Below are 16,022 nucleotides of genomic sequence, written 5' to 3'. Positions count from 1 at the left end.
GCTACGTCATCAGAGTGCGCGCTGGTTTCTGAGAGGAGGTGGCTGATGCCTCTTCGAAACAACAGTCAACTTTCGTCTATTTACGACCTGCTTTTCCTCTCACCCTGGTATGAAACCACGTTTATGCTTCGTATATTGTTATCATCATCCTCTTAGGTAAATGTCGGCGGAATTAAAATAGGGAATGGACTGCTCGTTGACCAGCAAACCAGTGTTGTTTATCAGACTAGCATCAGCTAGCTTTAGTGAGCTAACCAGCTAACGTTACACTGACAAGCACAACTGCAGTCGTTTGTATAATTTTTAGGATTAAAGTATGGCTGGGATAACTTCCTTTGTTTTTTTTTTTCCTTCATATTTCCAAAGTGATGCTTGCTTATGGCGACCATCTAGCACGAAAGATGGGCTTCCGTCCCTTTGTTTACAGTTTCAGTTAATTTAGGAAACGTTAGATCACCGATGTTACCTGACGGTACCCATCTAATTCAAAAGTGCAGTTATATAAAGCATGTTAAACAATCATAGGTGGTTTGGTTGGTAGTTTGATTTAATATATAGCTGTTAAACCTCCAAAATAAAAGTCCCAAATGTTTTTTATTTTTTATTTCAGGTATCGTTTTGTAGGGGGAAAAACTGGTTATGTGAGTGTTGTCCATCAGCTTTTATCTCTCTTTATCTCTATCTTTATTTCGAACAAACAATTTAAAAAATGAATTAACAAAAGTGGAAGAAATATACACTACATGTTATTAACACATTAATCCTACCCCCATTCTTCACTATTAAAAAAATGTAAATAATAATAATAAAAACTATTGCAATCAAGCTTGTAAGAAAAAAAAAGAGAAACGAGCCATTAACAGATGTGATATTTGCAATCTCCGTCCTAATTACTGTAATTTTCAAAACTATATCTTTTGTACCTTATTTTAAATGGCATTATATTCATACTTTGTTTATTCATGTTCTTTCATTACGGCCATTCAACAAACCCACCCCACAAATGGATATACACATACATTTTAAATTGGTCCAAGCGTAATGCTGTTTCAGATTTAGTTTCCCTCTAAAGTTATCCCTTTCTATCTGTTAACACTTTTTGTATGTTTACAGGTAGCCTCCACCTGACATGTCTTGTCTGTCAAACTTTTCTGAACGGTCTCTTGTCTTTGCTTGTCTCCTCAGCTGAAGAGCAGCTGTTGGGATGCCAAAGAAGTTCCAGGGCGAGAACTCCAAGGCTGCCACAGCCAAGGCCCGCAAGGCCGAGGCCAAGGCGGAGGCAGACGCCCGCAAGAAGCAGCAGGAGGAAGATGCTCTGTGGCAGGAAACCGACAAACATGTTCTCAAAAAAGGGCAGAGAAAGGTGACCTGTCTCTTCAGTGTGATGTTCAAATTTGGTATATTTCGTAGTTGTGCTTCTGCTCACTTTGGTTTTGAGAAGTTGCTGTTTTCAATTTTGTCGCTTGTACTTATTTTGCTTATTCTTGGATGATGTGTGTAAAGTCAGGTTACTTTCAGCTGAAATAATTAACATAAATTAAGAAAGGCAAATTTAATTAATGTTAACACAGGATACGGTTGCTGGCAGTCACATTTGTTGTTTGTGTTTTTGATCTCTTACTTTGCAAACACGCATATCCACAGGCATATTAGAAGTAAACTTGAGTATTGCCAACAGCTTTGGAGCAACATAAAGCGCATTTATGCTTGCTTCGGACAGAGGGGGGAATTATTTTGCAATGCTATCTGTTCTGGACTTACTGTAGCTAACACTGCCTTAGACACTTCTCTTCAGTTTGAGCTTGACGTAACTCCACATTCTATCAATTACACTCAGAAGTGAAATTATGACGGCAGACAGTTGGAGACTCAACAGGGGAATTATTTTAGCATTTCTTTTTTAACCTCATTATTCCATACTGACAGCTGTTAAAATTATATTGCACAATTACTTATCCTCAGTGATGTCAGGGGATCATCAGTGAAGCTCATTGAACAGTTATTGCATGTATCATAAAAGAGGTTATGGCTAAATTGCTTTAAAACAAAAGTCTGATGATACAGCTATTTGCTTTTGCAGGACGACAAGGAGAAGAAGAGGCTCGAGCTTCTGGAGAGGAAAAAAGAAAACCAACGGCTTCTGGATGAGGAGAGCTCTAGCATAAAAGGCAAATCCCAGAGGGAGACTGGACCTGGAGGAAAAGTGACCCGTGCACAGATCGAGGAGGTGCTTCAGAACGAGCTAAAGGAACAGGAGGAACAGCTCAAGCCAAAAGGTAAATATCAGGTTTAAGATGATGACAGAACTGCTGTTGACAGACTGCTTAATAATGCTACCATAAAGGTCCCTTTACGTTAGGGTGTTTAGCTACCTAGCTAACAGGGATATGCCACCAATCAGTGTATAGTAAATGTAAGTTAAAGAGTGTTGCTGATGTAACAGATTAGAACTCTTAGTGGCGATGAGGTCTTATATAATGGAATGGGTCTTAAATAGGTGTCACACTGTAATAAAATGTAACTTAGGGATTTCTGCATATACCCTGTCCAGTAGCATTGACTGATTTGGGGATCAAACCAATGAAAATTTCTTTACCATCAAATAACATTTCTTCCCACAGAAAAGAGCCACCTGGAGACTCCACTGGAGGAGAACGTGAACAGAATTATCCTTGAAGAAGGAACTGTGGAAGCCAGAACAGTAGAAGATGCCATAGCCGTGCTCAGGTACCATTTGCACTGTGTGTGACATGTCTTTGTGATTACTCTAATGTCGATTTAAATTTTCGTTTCTTAACAGCCAAAATCGAATAACGTAGGCGCCAAAACTGCTAGTTTTGTCATGTGATAACACAGTTGGTTATGCAGGGTTTGGAAGTGTAGGCTATCTGAACTGATACTGATACTGAAAAACACCCACAAGGTTGTTCTGCTGCCTCACATTGCTTCTGGTACAATGAGGAATAATAATACTTAATAATTTTTAAACAGATTGTACTTGATTATTTTACGTTATTAATGTGAGGTATTTTTTCCCTGTTGGAGGGCCATGTAGCCGCTTGTAGAGAGAAAAAACTAGACAAGCTGCATAAAAATAGAGTTGAGCTTCTGTGGTTCATGTAGCAGCTTCAGTTGGATTATAAATGGACATGCTTTTCCTATATAACAACACAGATAACTTGTGAATCTTAATAAGCCACCATTACATCCACTCTTCCTGTCTCCAGCATTGGGCCCGAGGAGGTGGACCACCACCCAGAGCGGAGGATGAAAGCAGCATATGCTGCCTTTGAGGAGGCCAATATGCCTCGCCTAAAACAGGAGAACCCCAACATGAGGTTGTCACAGATGAAGCAACAGCTGAAGAAGGAGTGGATGAAGTCGCCAGAGAACCCACTGAACCAACGCTTTTCCAGCTACAACACAAAGTGAATGTACTCTCTCCCCCATAACTCCATTTAAAAACTGTCTGCCTACGCACATAGGAGACTGTCATTGAAAAAAATAATTTAAAAATGAGTGTTGCTGATGAGAGCTTCACCCCCTCCCGCTGAGAAACAATTTCTCCAGTGTCAGATGACTCAGCTTGGTTCTTCCATTCACTAGCCAGGTGAAGCTCATTTTACCCTATCAAGGTCTGAAGTAATCATCATGTGCACGTGGCCTCTAATGTGGTACTTCAGCCTCTAATAAATTACATTTTTTTTTCTAGCACTTCTGGGGAGGTTGGGAAGCCAGATGTTTTGAGAGTAACTTATTAAAGGTCACCACTCGATCATCAACATCTCTTGTTGCTTTTAAATTCAAGACTTCTCTGTTTTTAGGAGGCAAATAAGTCCAGTCACTGACGTCAAGCATTTTTTTCCAACTGCTGCTGTTGTGCATTGATTATTCCCAAAAAGAAGATGTAGTTACAGAGTTCAAACTTTACATTTCATTCAAGGAGAGAGTTGAATAAAATTTGTGTCCTGGGGAAACAATGCTCACCATCAAGATTAATGTTATCTTTAAAATTGATATGGGTGCAAATTACTTTTTTTCTGTCCTTTTTTTGTTGCTTTGGCAAGTCACTAACCAATTACTTCAAACGAATGATTTTGATTCTGCTTAAATAGCAGTAACAACAATAACAGTTGGCATTGAACACTGAAGCCACTTTCGCCAGTGGATTAACCCTGAATATATACATATACAAAGTGTGTTTTCCACCTAGATAGCTTCACTGTGTGTTTGAGGCATACAGGAATGCCTAACCCTTTCACATTTAATCTAAGATATGGCTGCCTGCCCAAGTGGTTACGGAGATTAACTGTTAATTTGTCACATAGTTTCTATTAAAAGTCAAATGGGGAAACTTCATTCAACATCAGAGTGAGACATTAACATCACATCTGGTCAGAAGCATGGTATATCTACTTTTACCAACAGAGAGCAAACTAATTTAGCCACATTTACAGGCCTACAAATGCTCTATAATTTTATAATAGTGCAAAAAAACTTCAGCGTAAAGCCTTCATGTTTACACAACAAATATGGTTCTGTGGAGTCAACAAAATACGTTTTTTTTTCTTGTCTCAACCATCTCCAGTCTTCAAACTGGCTGCATTTGGCCTCCCTTATCTCCTCTAGCAGACTCATTAGCCTTTAGCCAGCAGTACCTCAGTGCCTCCTATTAGAACTCCTATTATCCTGTTGTTGTAAGTGGATGGTGATCTCTGACAACAGAAAACTCAGGTTATGATCCAAACACTCAGAGTTTTGTTTAAAATGTGGGCTCATGTTGCAGCGTGCATGGATGCAACAAACCAGTTATTTAAAAGAAGGGGTCCCACACTGTAAGACATTTCTTGGTTGTCTTGACAACAAAACAAACAGCTTAAATCCACTTATTTACAACAAGATCATCATTGAAATATGTCTTGTTTATGTTTTGCATCCTAACATTTCTATGTATTTTGATTAGACACAGGCACGGTATTAGTTATTGCTTTTGAATTACTTTTGCATTCATTTATTGCAATGGTGTCTGCTGCTGCTGTTGGTCACAAAGGTTTTCTCCAGCACAGCAACATTCACACACTGAGCTGCTGAGACAGCAAGCTGAAGGCTTTGTAGTTTAGTCTGATGCCAGGTGGAGGGACAGAAAGCAGAAATAAAAACTGAGCTTTAGCATTCTTAAATGTTAGTAACATATACTGTAGGTAAATAAACAATTTGGGAAATGGATTTCAACCACACAACAAGGCTCTTCCCTGAAAATAAAGGGGAAATATAAAGAGCAGGTGAAACCATTTACACATTTTAAATGCTTGGGAAATGTGATTATTATTGTTTTGTTTGGGCCAGTAATCAAGAAAATCAATTATCAGACCTGTTTCATGTTTTATATCTAAACCTCAACAACAACAAAAAGAAAGAACTTGTTTGAGATAACGACATTCCTGCTGACAGAACCGGGATTTTGAACTACAGTGGTATTTTTGTGGTATTTCTTTAATCTATCTTTTCAAAGAACTATTACAAAGTTGTTCATGTTGTTTCATTTGTTAGGACACAAATGAGGAGACTTTGCACTTACTCACATGATTCATCCAGAACCGAATTTTTTTTAAAAAGCCACTATTGTCCAGTCAAGCTGTTTGCAGCGGGGGAGATAAGAGCCCGTGCAAAGGCCTTTGAACCCCAGAGCTTCAATGACAAGTTCAACTGACCTTTTATTTTTGTTTTTGCATTGAAAGCGACCAGTTCCTTTTATTGCCCATAGCAACTAATCAGTCCACTCCCAATTTATAGGGATTTCTTTGAGCTTGTACGTGTGATGTTCCGCCTTAACACACTGGTCTGATGTTTCAGGTTTTTGTTTTTCTGCATCCTAACCTGTTGCTGCACCCTCCCACTCCCTGTCCATTTGCATGGCAACCCTTTACTGGGCCAGCTGCTGCTGCCCTTTTCTTTCTTCATGTTGAATTCTAATCATTACTTTCAAAGGAAAGCATCTCCAAAGCTCTTTTATCAAGTGTTCTTACTGGGAGGAGGCAACCCGCTGTCCAGCATCCACTCAGGCTGCTCTTCTTTTCTTAACACCTCTGTTCTGCAAGCCTGGAGCATTTTATGTTAGTAACCTGCTTTTTCAAGTTTGGATAAAAAAAACAAATGGGAGAAGAAGGTAAGGATCACCACTAGTAGTGGGGATTTGTTATATTATATATATATATATATGTATATATATATACTCTAAGAAGACAGTTGAAGGGCTAATGTTAAAAATAAGGCAACCTACATTTGGACTTATTAGATTTGCACTCTTGAAAATGATACATAAGTTGTAAAACCTGTTGAGCTATATCAGTTCTTATGCTGTTATTTTTCACCATTCATATTTACTCTTATTTCCTCAAGTTTATGTAAAAGTGAACAGTTAAAATGTTAAAAAGTTTTTTAATAGTAGGATGAGAATTTACCCATGTTTTAGGGTGAGCCATACAATAGTATAGATCATGTAATATCAGACCTCATGTACGTCGCATCAGGAGGCTGCTGTGAAAATAAAAAGATAACTGCACTATGTACTATACTAAAGATTATCACTGACTAGAGGTCTTAGTTTCACGGCTCAATTTTATCAGTAAATAGTAGATTAAACAAAATTAGATCAATTTCTTAAAACTTTGATAATCTAAGATATGTAATAATTAAGAAATAATTCTAAATTAGGATTTTTTTCCCCCTTTCAAATTAGTTAAATAATGTGTAAAACTGGTGCGTTTGGCATGCCCAGTATACCAACCTAGGAGGGGGGTCACATCTGCTTTTGACAGAATGTTTCACATTAATAACCAGTTCAACACACAATTTGAGATTAAACAAATTTTTGTTTTTATAACTGGTGATCTTTGCCTTTGAGTAAGTATTCCACATGCAAACATAGGATTGTTTTATTAGATATATAAGAGACTGTTTGCTGCTTTTGATTAACTTTTTTCAAAGGCTGTTAGGGAGGCATAAGACAGAACAAAAAAAATAAAAATAAAACTTCCACTTCAGATGATTAGTTTACTTTTTTATAAAGTAAAAAGAACAGTTTCCTGTGTTTCTTCTGTTGCCTGTGAAGATAAGATCTTTCTAATTTTCATTTCTCATTTATGGGATGTTTATAGCAACAACAAAAAAAGGAGATGAAACATTGATGGATACTGTGCACATCATTCAACCATAACATCCTTCATTCAAATATATTTCAGGACCTTTCTTGCATGTTATCCTCCTCTTTCTCGTTTTCCCTCTTTCTTTCCAGTCACGTGTAAAAAAAAGGTCTGTGTATGATCTAATTTCAGCTCTGCAGTGATGCCATGAGGTTGATTCTGGTTAAACCCACCAATGCGACTCGACGTCTTGACTCAACGGGTGAAGTCTTCCGTGATGGGGACCACCAGCATTGTGCCTCAGGAGGTCCATCCCCTCCGCCAAAAACTCCTGAGGGGGTGTATGATCGATACTCCGGTACCTCAGGTGCATCTTCTTCCCTGCAGGAGACGAGTCTGTGCTGCGTTTCGTCCTCGCCACATGAAAGATCTAACAAAATCACCCCACCAAGAGATTCAGCGCAGATGTCGCCAATGAAAACCCAAAACTTAACCTTATCACAGCTGAGTGATCAGGACTGGCTGCTGCTTTGTGGCCAGGTTAGCACTGTAGGAGAGGATTCACCCACAGCAGAGAGAGCAGGGACCAGTGGGGGACATCCAAGCCACAATGACAGATGTGGTTGTTCCTGTCCGGATTCAAACCAACATCAAGAGGCTTCTAGTTTTCACCTGCAATCAAAACCGGGCAATGTCCAGCAAGACTGCCTCTCCAGAGTTACAAACAAGAGAAACCTTTCATCTTCAACACACGCCCAGCCTTTCTCTCAAAGCATCCAAGCTCGGAACACTTGGAAGGTTTTACCGCAGCAGACAAACCAAAGAGATCTTTTGAAACCAGCAACAAACCATCCGCAAGATAATTTTAAGCTCCAGTGCGGTGACCAAGAAGGTCGACAGAAGTTGCAGCAACAGCCTTGCAATCATTTTAATCTTAAAGACAGCAGCCAATCAACTTTATTCAACATTCCTCTGAACTCCGTCGAGTGCGCTGAGACAAATCAGAAGTTTCACCAGCACCCTCAGCCAAGTGTCACTGCAGACCTCAACTGGAGAGAGCTTTTTGGCAAAGAACCGGTGTTAGTTCAGCAAAGTCAAAAGCAAGATTCTCACTGCTCAATGGGCGGGGATCAGATCTGCAAGTCATGTGGAGATCCCTCCATCATCCTCAAGTGCCGTCATCTCCCTTACAACCCTTTAACCAGCACTCCGCAGGCACAGAGGTCGTCTACTACAGCCACTAACAAAAGTGTCCAATCCTTCTCCACCAGCCAGTATAGCTCACTTAAGAACCAGGATTCAGAGGCAGAGAGAGCTAGACAGCGACACAGTCAGGTACGTGAATTGTGTTTAAAATGCACAGCTTCCTGACCTGGTGTAGGAGATAATTTCCAAAGAAAATGTAATACATTTTATGATAATGTTAGGCAACTTTGTCAAATGGCGGCATTGTAATACCTGTACATCTTTTAAAAAGCCTTGAAACACATCTTGAAAGACATCAACATCGCATTGTTTTTAAGTATATAAACATGATTTTCTTCCAAAATCAGACATCGGACGTTCTTGATTGTAAATTTAAAAGATATGTTCTTATTTTTGCAGTTGTGTTTCTCTCAGCATACAGTGTGTTTTCTGATTAATTACATGCCCTGTGTTGACTGTCTTACTTTCTTTTTCAGATAAACTCTGAGCACCTTGGTGGATCAAGACTCTCCCTCCCTGAGCACAGTCCTCCACCTTCCTCCACCTTAGATGCTGGGGACATAGCCAATGGGGATGCAGTGCGACCGCTGAGCAGCCATGGCACTTTAAGATCCAGTCTTGCAGATCTCAATTCAGGTCGACAGCCTCTTCAGCTTCTCCACAGTGCCATCCTGGAGGACGCCTTCTCCAAAGTCATCAGAGAAGATTCTAGTAAAGCCAACAGTGTGAACCTGAGGGAGGAAGGCAGCGTACCACAGAAGAAGACCAAGGACATTAGCTACCGGCTGGGTCAGAGAAAAGCTCTCTTTGGGAAGCGCAAACAGTTGAGCGACTACGCGTTGGTCTGTGGGATGTTTGGCATCATCGTCATGGTGATTGAGACGGAGCTGTCTAGGGGATTTTACACCAAGGTCCTCTTCAGACTCACTTTATTTATGAAGTATAACAGATGTACAAAAAAAAGTGTACTGTGGAGCAGAATAATGTTAGATGTTAATGTTGGAGCTTTGAAAGCCCCATATAAGCAACTTAATGTCAAAAAGAGCGCTAGTGACAACTTCCTTGATTTTGAGGGAAGAAATCACTTCCTCTATTTGTTTTAGTCAGGGCTGCACACACCATGTTCGTGATTTTGTCTCCATCATTTACAGGAATCCATATATTCATACGTACTGAAAGGCCTGATCAGCCTCTCTACTGCTATTCTTCTTGGACTCATTGTGATGTACCACGCAAGGGAAATCCAGGTATGTGGATGGATTAAGAGAACTCAATAAATATCTATGGTCAACCTTATCATTATCCAGAACTTAATACCAGGGTATTTTTAGCATCCTGACTGGGAAAGCGTACCTTCCTTTGGCACAAAAGTCACCAGAAAATGGTTTTACAAAATATTGTTTTGCAGTATGCAGTAGATGATCTGTTGGACGGAATAACAAACGTGCCAAGAATCATTTAAATAAAACAACAGGCAAACGACGCTTAACTAGTCACTTCACCACTTAATGCTGAGTTAAAGAAAACTTTTACTGTTATCAAGAAACATCTCCATTGCATCAATGAAATATTGAAATAAAAATATACAGTCCAAACATATATTTATCATTAATGTTCATCTGCTTTTGAGATCAGTAGGGTAATTTAATATGCAGAATTCACCAACCGTAAATTTCCTCTCTACAGCTCTTCATGGTGGACAACGGCGCAGACGATTGGAGGATAGCGATGACCTTTGAGCGGATTCTCTTTGTTGCGTTCGAGCTCCTTATCTGTGCCATCCATCCAATCCCGGGCCAGTATGTATTCATCTGGACTACTCGACTGGCCTTCAGCTACACAGCATCAGTGGCGGATGCTGACATCGACATCATCCTCTCTGTGCCCATGTTCTTGCGCCTCTACCTGATTGGCCGGGTCATGCTGCTCCACAGCAAGCTCTTCACAGACGCTTCCTCCCGCAGTATCGGGGCGCTCAACAAGATCAGTTTTGACACTCGTTTTGTCATGAAGACTCTGATGACCATCTGCCCCGGCACGGTCCTGCTGGTCTTCAGTGTGTCCTGCTGGATCATCGCAGCGTGGACTGTGCGTGTATGTGAAAGGTATCAGCTTAAAACTTCTGAACTTTTCACACTCTTCTTTTTATCTTCCTTTAGTGACCAACAGTGGTGGAAACTATAGTATATTTACTCAAGTATTGATAATTATGGCATTATTATATATAGGATATCAAATAAGACTTTATTTTGCTTCAGGAGGAAATTCCCAAGCTACCCAGCTGTATACAGTGCCTATAGAAAGTCATGATACCCTTTTGGAATAGTCCTTTTATTTTGTTTTACAGCCTGAAATGATAACACATTAAAAAAAATTACAACATTCCAGTGACTTTTTTTTCCTTGCTGAACTGTTCAAGTTCAGTCAAATTCTGTGGTGATGGACTGCACTCTTCAAGTCCATCCACAGATGTTCTGTAGGATTTAGGTCAGGGCTCTGACTAGGCCACTCTAGGACATTCACCTTCCTGTTCTTCACCATCGGCCTCTTGGTAGCTTCCCTGATCAATCTTTTCCTGGCTCGGTCATCCAGTTTGGAGGGGCGACCCGATCTAGGCAAGGTCTGGGTGGAGCCATATGCCTTCAACTTCTGGAGAATACTCTAAATGGTACTCAGAGGGCTAGTTAAAGTGTTACCATCCATTACTAGGTGTGGAATCCTCAAGGAACAGCAGATTTTAATCTGAAGTAAAAACACCACAGTTTATGTCAGGTGGAGGCCAATTAACTTGGTGCGTGATCTGGAAGGTGATTGGTTAAACCTGAGAATGTTTAGAATGGTTATTCTAAAGGCACTCTTCACTTTTCCAATACTGCTATTCTAGTTTTTCATTTTTTATTAATTTTCAGAACTTTTGAAAAGAAAAATTCACTTGAATGTTATAAAGTAAAATTTGTGAATCAAGCTGGAAATATATATATATTTTTTATGTATTATCATTTCAGGCTGTGAAACAAAAAAGTGACTATTTCAAAAGGGTATCATGACTTTCTATAGGCACTGTATAAATTAATTAAAATGAATAAAAGCCTCACCTTTATCAGCTGGAATATTGTTAAACGTCAGATTTCCATGTCCTTTTGGATTATAAAGCAGGTCAAGTGTTATATAAATATGCACCGAGATGAAAATTCATTTTTACAGAACATATAATGCAGAAAACAATGCTTGGGGTGATTTATGATATCAGTAATCGGTGAAATCTTACCTCTAAAATCAGTATAGGTATTGGTCTTTAACATCCTGTATCAGTCGGGTCTTAGAGATTATAGCTATATTTCGACAGACAGTATAAGAAAGATGTGTTATTTGAACACGTAAACATTTTCTAGTAGAAACCCAAAACTGCAAGTATAAACTTGAAAATTAGCGTAATATGGGACCTTTAAGTAAAAGGTCTGAGTACTTCTTCCACCACTAACCAACCACATTACTTATTGATTATAGGTTTGTTTGGGTTTGTGTCCATGGTGGCTATTATTTTGAGAAACTGAAATCAGTCATACATGTAAAGCATTTTACTTGGTATAACCGAGCAAAGACAAAGCGGCTCTCAGTCCAAGTGTCATGTCTCTTCAGGTATCACGATGCACAGGAGGTTACCAGTACCTTCCTCGGAGCTATGTGGCTGATCTCCATCACCTTCCTGTCCATCGGGTACGGCGACATGGTCCCTCACACCTACTGCGGGAAGGGGGTTTGCCTGCTGACAGGAATAATGGTGAGATTTACAGTCACAGTACAACCAGACCTGTAGTAAAGGGTAATTTGGTAGTTGATCTCATTATTTCTAAATATATTTGTATAACTTGTTTAAAACTAATGTAAATGGCAAGAATCAAAGGAAAAAAATAATATACACACAATAAACATAGTTTTCTTAAGATGTCATTTTTTTTTACATGACCAGAGGCTGCAAATAGCTTTTCTGTATTTTCACCTATTTACTATTCTACATGGTTATTGTAGTTGCAGGGTTATGAGTTTCATTTTTATTTCATCCCTTATGATTTTTTCTAACTGCAGCTTGAATTGATTATTATTTCAGTTTAAAGACGACTGTAAAACTGGTGGAGATACAGATGATCGCAATATTCTTTACCCCAGTATGGCACAGCGTCACTAACCACTGCTCTTCTTCTCAGGGAGCAGGCTGTACAGCATTAGTGGTCGCCGTCGTTGCCAGGAAGTCAGAACTCACCAGAGCCGAAAAGCACGTCCATAACTTCATGATGGATACTCAGCTCTACAAAAAGGTAGAATTTATTGTACATTCTTTTTAACAGTGACTTCTGAACAGTAATACAAAGTTATGTTGTCGGGTTGTTTTACCATATTGGGTCATTTTATGTCTCAAAGAGCTTTACAGTGGAACCAAATCAGCAAAATTATGTCGTACAGTCGACCAGCAAAATGAAATAAGGAGGCAAAACAAAACACTTCATACAAATGTTACTTTCTGTAAATGCTATTGGAAACAAATCATTATATCCCTCTCCTGCTGTTCTGTTATCCTCCTTAGATAAAGAACACAGCAGCCAATGTGTTGAGAGAGACATGGCTCATCTATAAAAACACCAAGCTGGTCAAGAAGATTGACCACGCCAGAGTACGCCACCATCAGCGTAAATTCCTGCAAGCCATCCACCAGTAGGTACAAATATGTCATCACAAGGGAATGCAGAGTTAAAGCAACTGCAACTACAACTTTCATTTTGTGTAGACTTTGGGGCCCCTGTGTTTTAAAGATCTTAATATGGTTACTGCATAAATTTGTTTTGAAGAAAGAAACAATTATTTTTAATTTGTACTTTTAAAAAAAAGGGTTCTTATGGGTGTTGGAAATACTCGAAAACACTTGAATTTTAACATTTTCATGGCTTGAAAAGTGCTTGCATTTTGAATAAAGTGCTTGAAACTGCTTGAAATTTGAGTGATGCCAAGTCTACTTCCAAATACCCTTCTGTAGAAAGCTGCCAGGAAATATAATTTTGGTTGTTTATAGCAATTCCATCTGATTTAATGTGATGAAAAGCAATAATCAGTACTGTCTGTACTAGAAATACCTATGTATGTGTAATTGACACAGCTGTAGGTGCTGGAAAAGTCTGAAATGCAACTTGAAATGCTTGAAAAGTGTTTAAATTTGACTTTGGGAAAGGTGTAGGAAACCTGATAATGGATCTTTTTGTGTCTGTGTAAGATTAATAACTGAAATATGAAAATGGTGAAACAAAGTAAACAACGTCTGGACGTGGTGGAATCTAGCAGATGCCATTAGGAGCAGACAGCAACAGAAGGTGGAGGTAGAGATAGGTGACTTTTTCACAGATCGTTTGTCTCTTTGTGCTGTCACGGAGATATAGTGACAGTTACGTAATACGAAAAAAAGCAAACATTTTTTATAGAAAAGTACTGACTTCACCTTTAAATTGAGACGGTTTCATAACTGCTTTAAGACATCAGAAAGATCACATAGATAGATACCCACAGTTTGCTGTCATGTGTGACTTATTAAGGTTATGACTTCAGTTGTTATCAATGCAAACTGTACTCTGCGTGTATTTTACTCGAAGCAAAAGTGACTTCGGTTCTGATTTTCAATTTCAGACTGAGAAGAGTCAAAATGGAGCAAAGGAAATTAACTGATCAGGCCAATACAGTGTCTGACCTTGCCAAGGTTTGTACGTGCGGTATCCTCGTATGTGTATGCAGAGTTTGTCACCATAGAAGGCTGTTTTTTTGTATTCTGCTCCCCTCACGTCTGAGTTGAACGCGTGGACGTAAGATCATGATTCTGGAACGTCACGCAACTAATTTTGAATTCATTCATGGTCCAATTTACACAAGTGCGTTGTATAAATGAGAATGGGCTTTTTGTCGAAGTAGGAAACGATTTATAGATTCTGTGTGTTTCAATGAGAGATAATGTTTTCAGTTTGTAAATTGTTTATTTAGCTTTTCTCATTAAAAAACAACTATCAATAGACACATATTATTATTCAAAACGTAAGTGTCTGTAGGGGATCTTTAAGTTACATAGAAATTAAAAAAATAGTTCACCTTGTCAGCTAGTTGTCGCTAATTGCATTTAACCTCTATTATCAATAACACACAAACACAAAATATTATTTTGTATAATTTTAGATCAAACACCCATTGATTTATATCTTTGCCATATTGTATTAACAGACAAGCTATTTTGGGGTCTGTTTGAGGACAATGTGTGGCATTTGGCGTAAATTAATTATAAATTCACCATATTCCGATCAAATCCCCTCAAATGGGGTTTATACCGTATGTTACCATAACACATGCTAGGCCCGTCTCTTATTTCTCTACCATGCAGAGCATTTATAAGCAACAAATCATGACTTATTACAAAATGTTCTTTTTCTTTGGCTGCTTATATGTGGTTTTAGATAAAATTCCTTTTCTTGTGTTTAGAATGTTTGTATAAACAACTTTGCCATTGAGTCAGGTGTATGAACTGTCCTCCCTGTTGCTTTCCAGACTCAGAACATGATGTATGATCTCGTGCTGGAGCTCCAACATCGAAGCGAGGAGCTGGACAGGAGGATTGTAGCTCTGGAAGAAAAACTGGACTCCATCCTTCTCAGCGTGCAGTCGCTGCCCGTTGTGCTTTCTCAAGCAATAACAAAGCTCCAAAAGGATTTCCTGGACGACTTGGCCTGTCGTGTCCACTTCCTGTCATCCTCCCTGAGCTCTGAGTGCTGTTCAGTCCCTGCCAGGCAGCTCTGTCAAGGACCCACCACGCCAGAGACACCATACAGCCCGTAGGACTCACGCAGTGGTTTTCCTCGTAGTCTGCAACCTTTTCTCCTGCTGGGAAGGATTTTCTCGACATGCACACTGTTTTCTTTTTAAAGAAGCGCTCTGCCACACATTCATACAGTAACACACATGGAAGCTACCGTCTCATACTGAGCAGCTCTGATGGAAAAGGGAAGTGTCTCAGTCAGGGGATTCTAGAGGACGCGAAGAGCATTATTCCTCTATTTCCTCTGCTCAAAGTTTCACAGTTAGTCCAGAGACTGAGTTTTCGCCTACAGATAGACAAACATCTTTTTATAAAAGCCTCCTTTTATCTCACTTCAGAGATCCAAGTGGGAAGATGATGCTTTGTAAGCTATGGCTTCATGGAGAAGGCATTGTCATTACCATCTGTGATTCAAACAGCTTATCTTATACAGCTGAATTCCTAAGCATTTAAAGGGGAAGTACAACCTTTTTCAAAATGCATGTAATTTCCATTGCCTAGGAAAGTTGAATCAATATTTGTGACCGTGAACAAGTCATCAGGTATAAGGAGCTACTCCATAAACAATGAATTGGAGACTGATTTTGTTTGTTTTCATACCCAAATTAACTTTACTCTATTGTTCACTAAAATAATGCAATTATGTACAAAACAAAAGAAATATAGTGGCTTATTCTTAGGATGGATACAGTGGATGAGAGTTGGTTTATGTAATTGATGTATTGAAGATTTGTATTTGTATGGAATAGGGGCAGGACTAAAAAAGCTACTACTCTTACTCCTTTCCAAACATTTAGTTACAAATGTATATTGCTCTTTTGTTTTCCGTTATT

At 39.1% G+C, this 16,022-nt stretch overlaps 2 protein-coding genes across 3 annotated transcripts; both read left to right on the top strand.

Annotated features, from left to right (window-relative positions):
- Positions 1 to 3,983, top strand: ccdc124 (coiled-coil domain containing 124). 2 transcript variants are annotated; one of them, XM_083911017.1, is made up of 6 exons: positions 35 to 107; positions 611 to 641; positions 1,186 to 1,363; positions 2,081 to 2,276; positions 2,622 to 2,727; positions 3,228 to 3,983. In XM_083911017.1, exons 3-6 carry the CDS (start codon positions 1,205 to 1,207, stop codon positions 3,430 to 3,432), a joined length of 666 nt encoding a protein of 221 aa, XP_083767143.1. In that variant the 5' UTR covers positions 35 to 107; positions 611 to 641; positions 1,186 to 1,204; the 3' UTR covers positions 3,433 to 3,983. The 2 variants fall into 2 exon arrangements, with proteins under 2 accessions (XP_083767142.1, XP_083767143.1); XM_083911016.1 differs by lacking the exon at positions 611 to 641 and having other exon boundaries at positions 1 to 107.
- A 3,366-nt stretch (positions 3,984 to 7,349) lies between these two features.
- kcnn1b (potassium intermediate/small conductance calcium-activated channel, subfamily N, member 1b) lies at positions 7,350 to 15,209 on the top strand (the record flags this gene model as incomplete). Its single annotated transcript, XM_083911438.1, has 9 exons — positions 7,350 to 8,477; positions 8,825 to 9,259; positions 9,500 to 9,595; positions 10,035 to 10,453; positions 11,988 to 12,129; positions 12,554 to 12,664; positions 12,931 to 13,058; positions 14,019 to 14,088; positions 14,922 to 15,209. 9 exons carry the CDS (start codon positions 7,350 to 7,352, stop codon positions 15,207 to 15,209), a joined length of 2,817 nt encoding a protein of 938 aa, XP_083767564.1.
- Between the last annotated feature and the right edge of the window lie 813 nt (positions 15,210 to 16,022).

Source organism: Echiichthys vipera (genome assembly GCF_963691815.1).
Source record: "Echiichthys vipera genome assembly, chromosome: 3".
NCBI classification, from domain to species: Eukaryota; Metazoa; Chordata; class Actinopteri; order Perciformes; family Trachinidae; genus Echiichthys; species Echiichthys vipera.
This window is presented reverse-complemented; position numbering and strand designations above follow the sequence as displayed.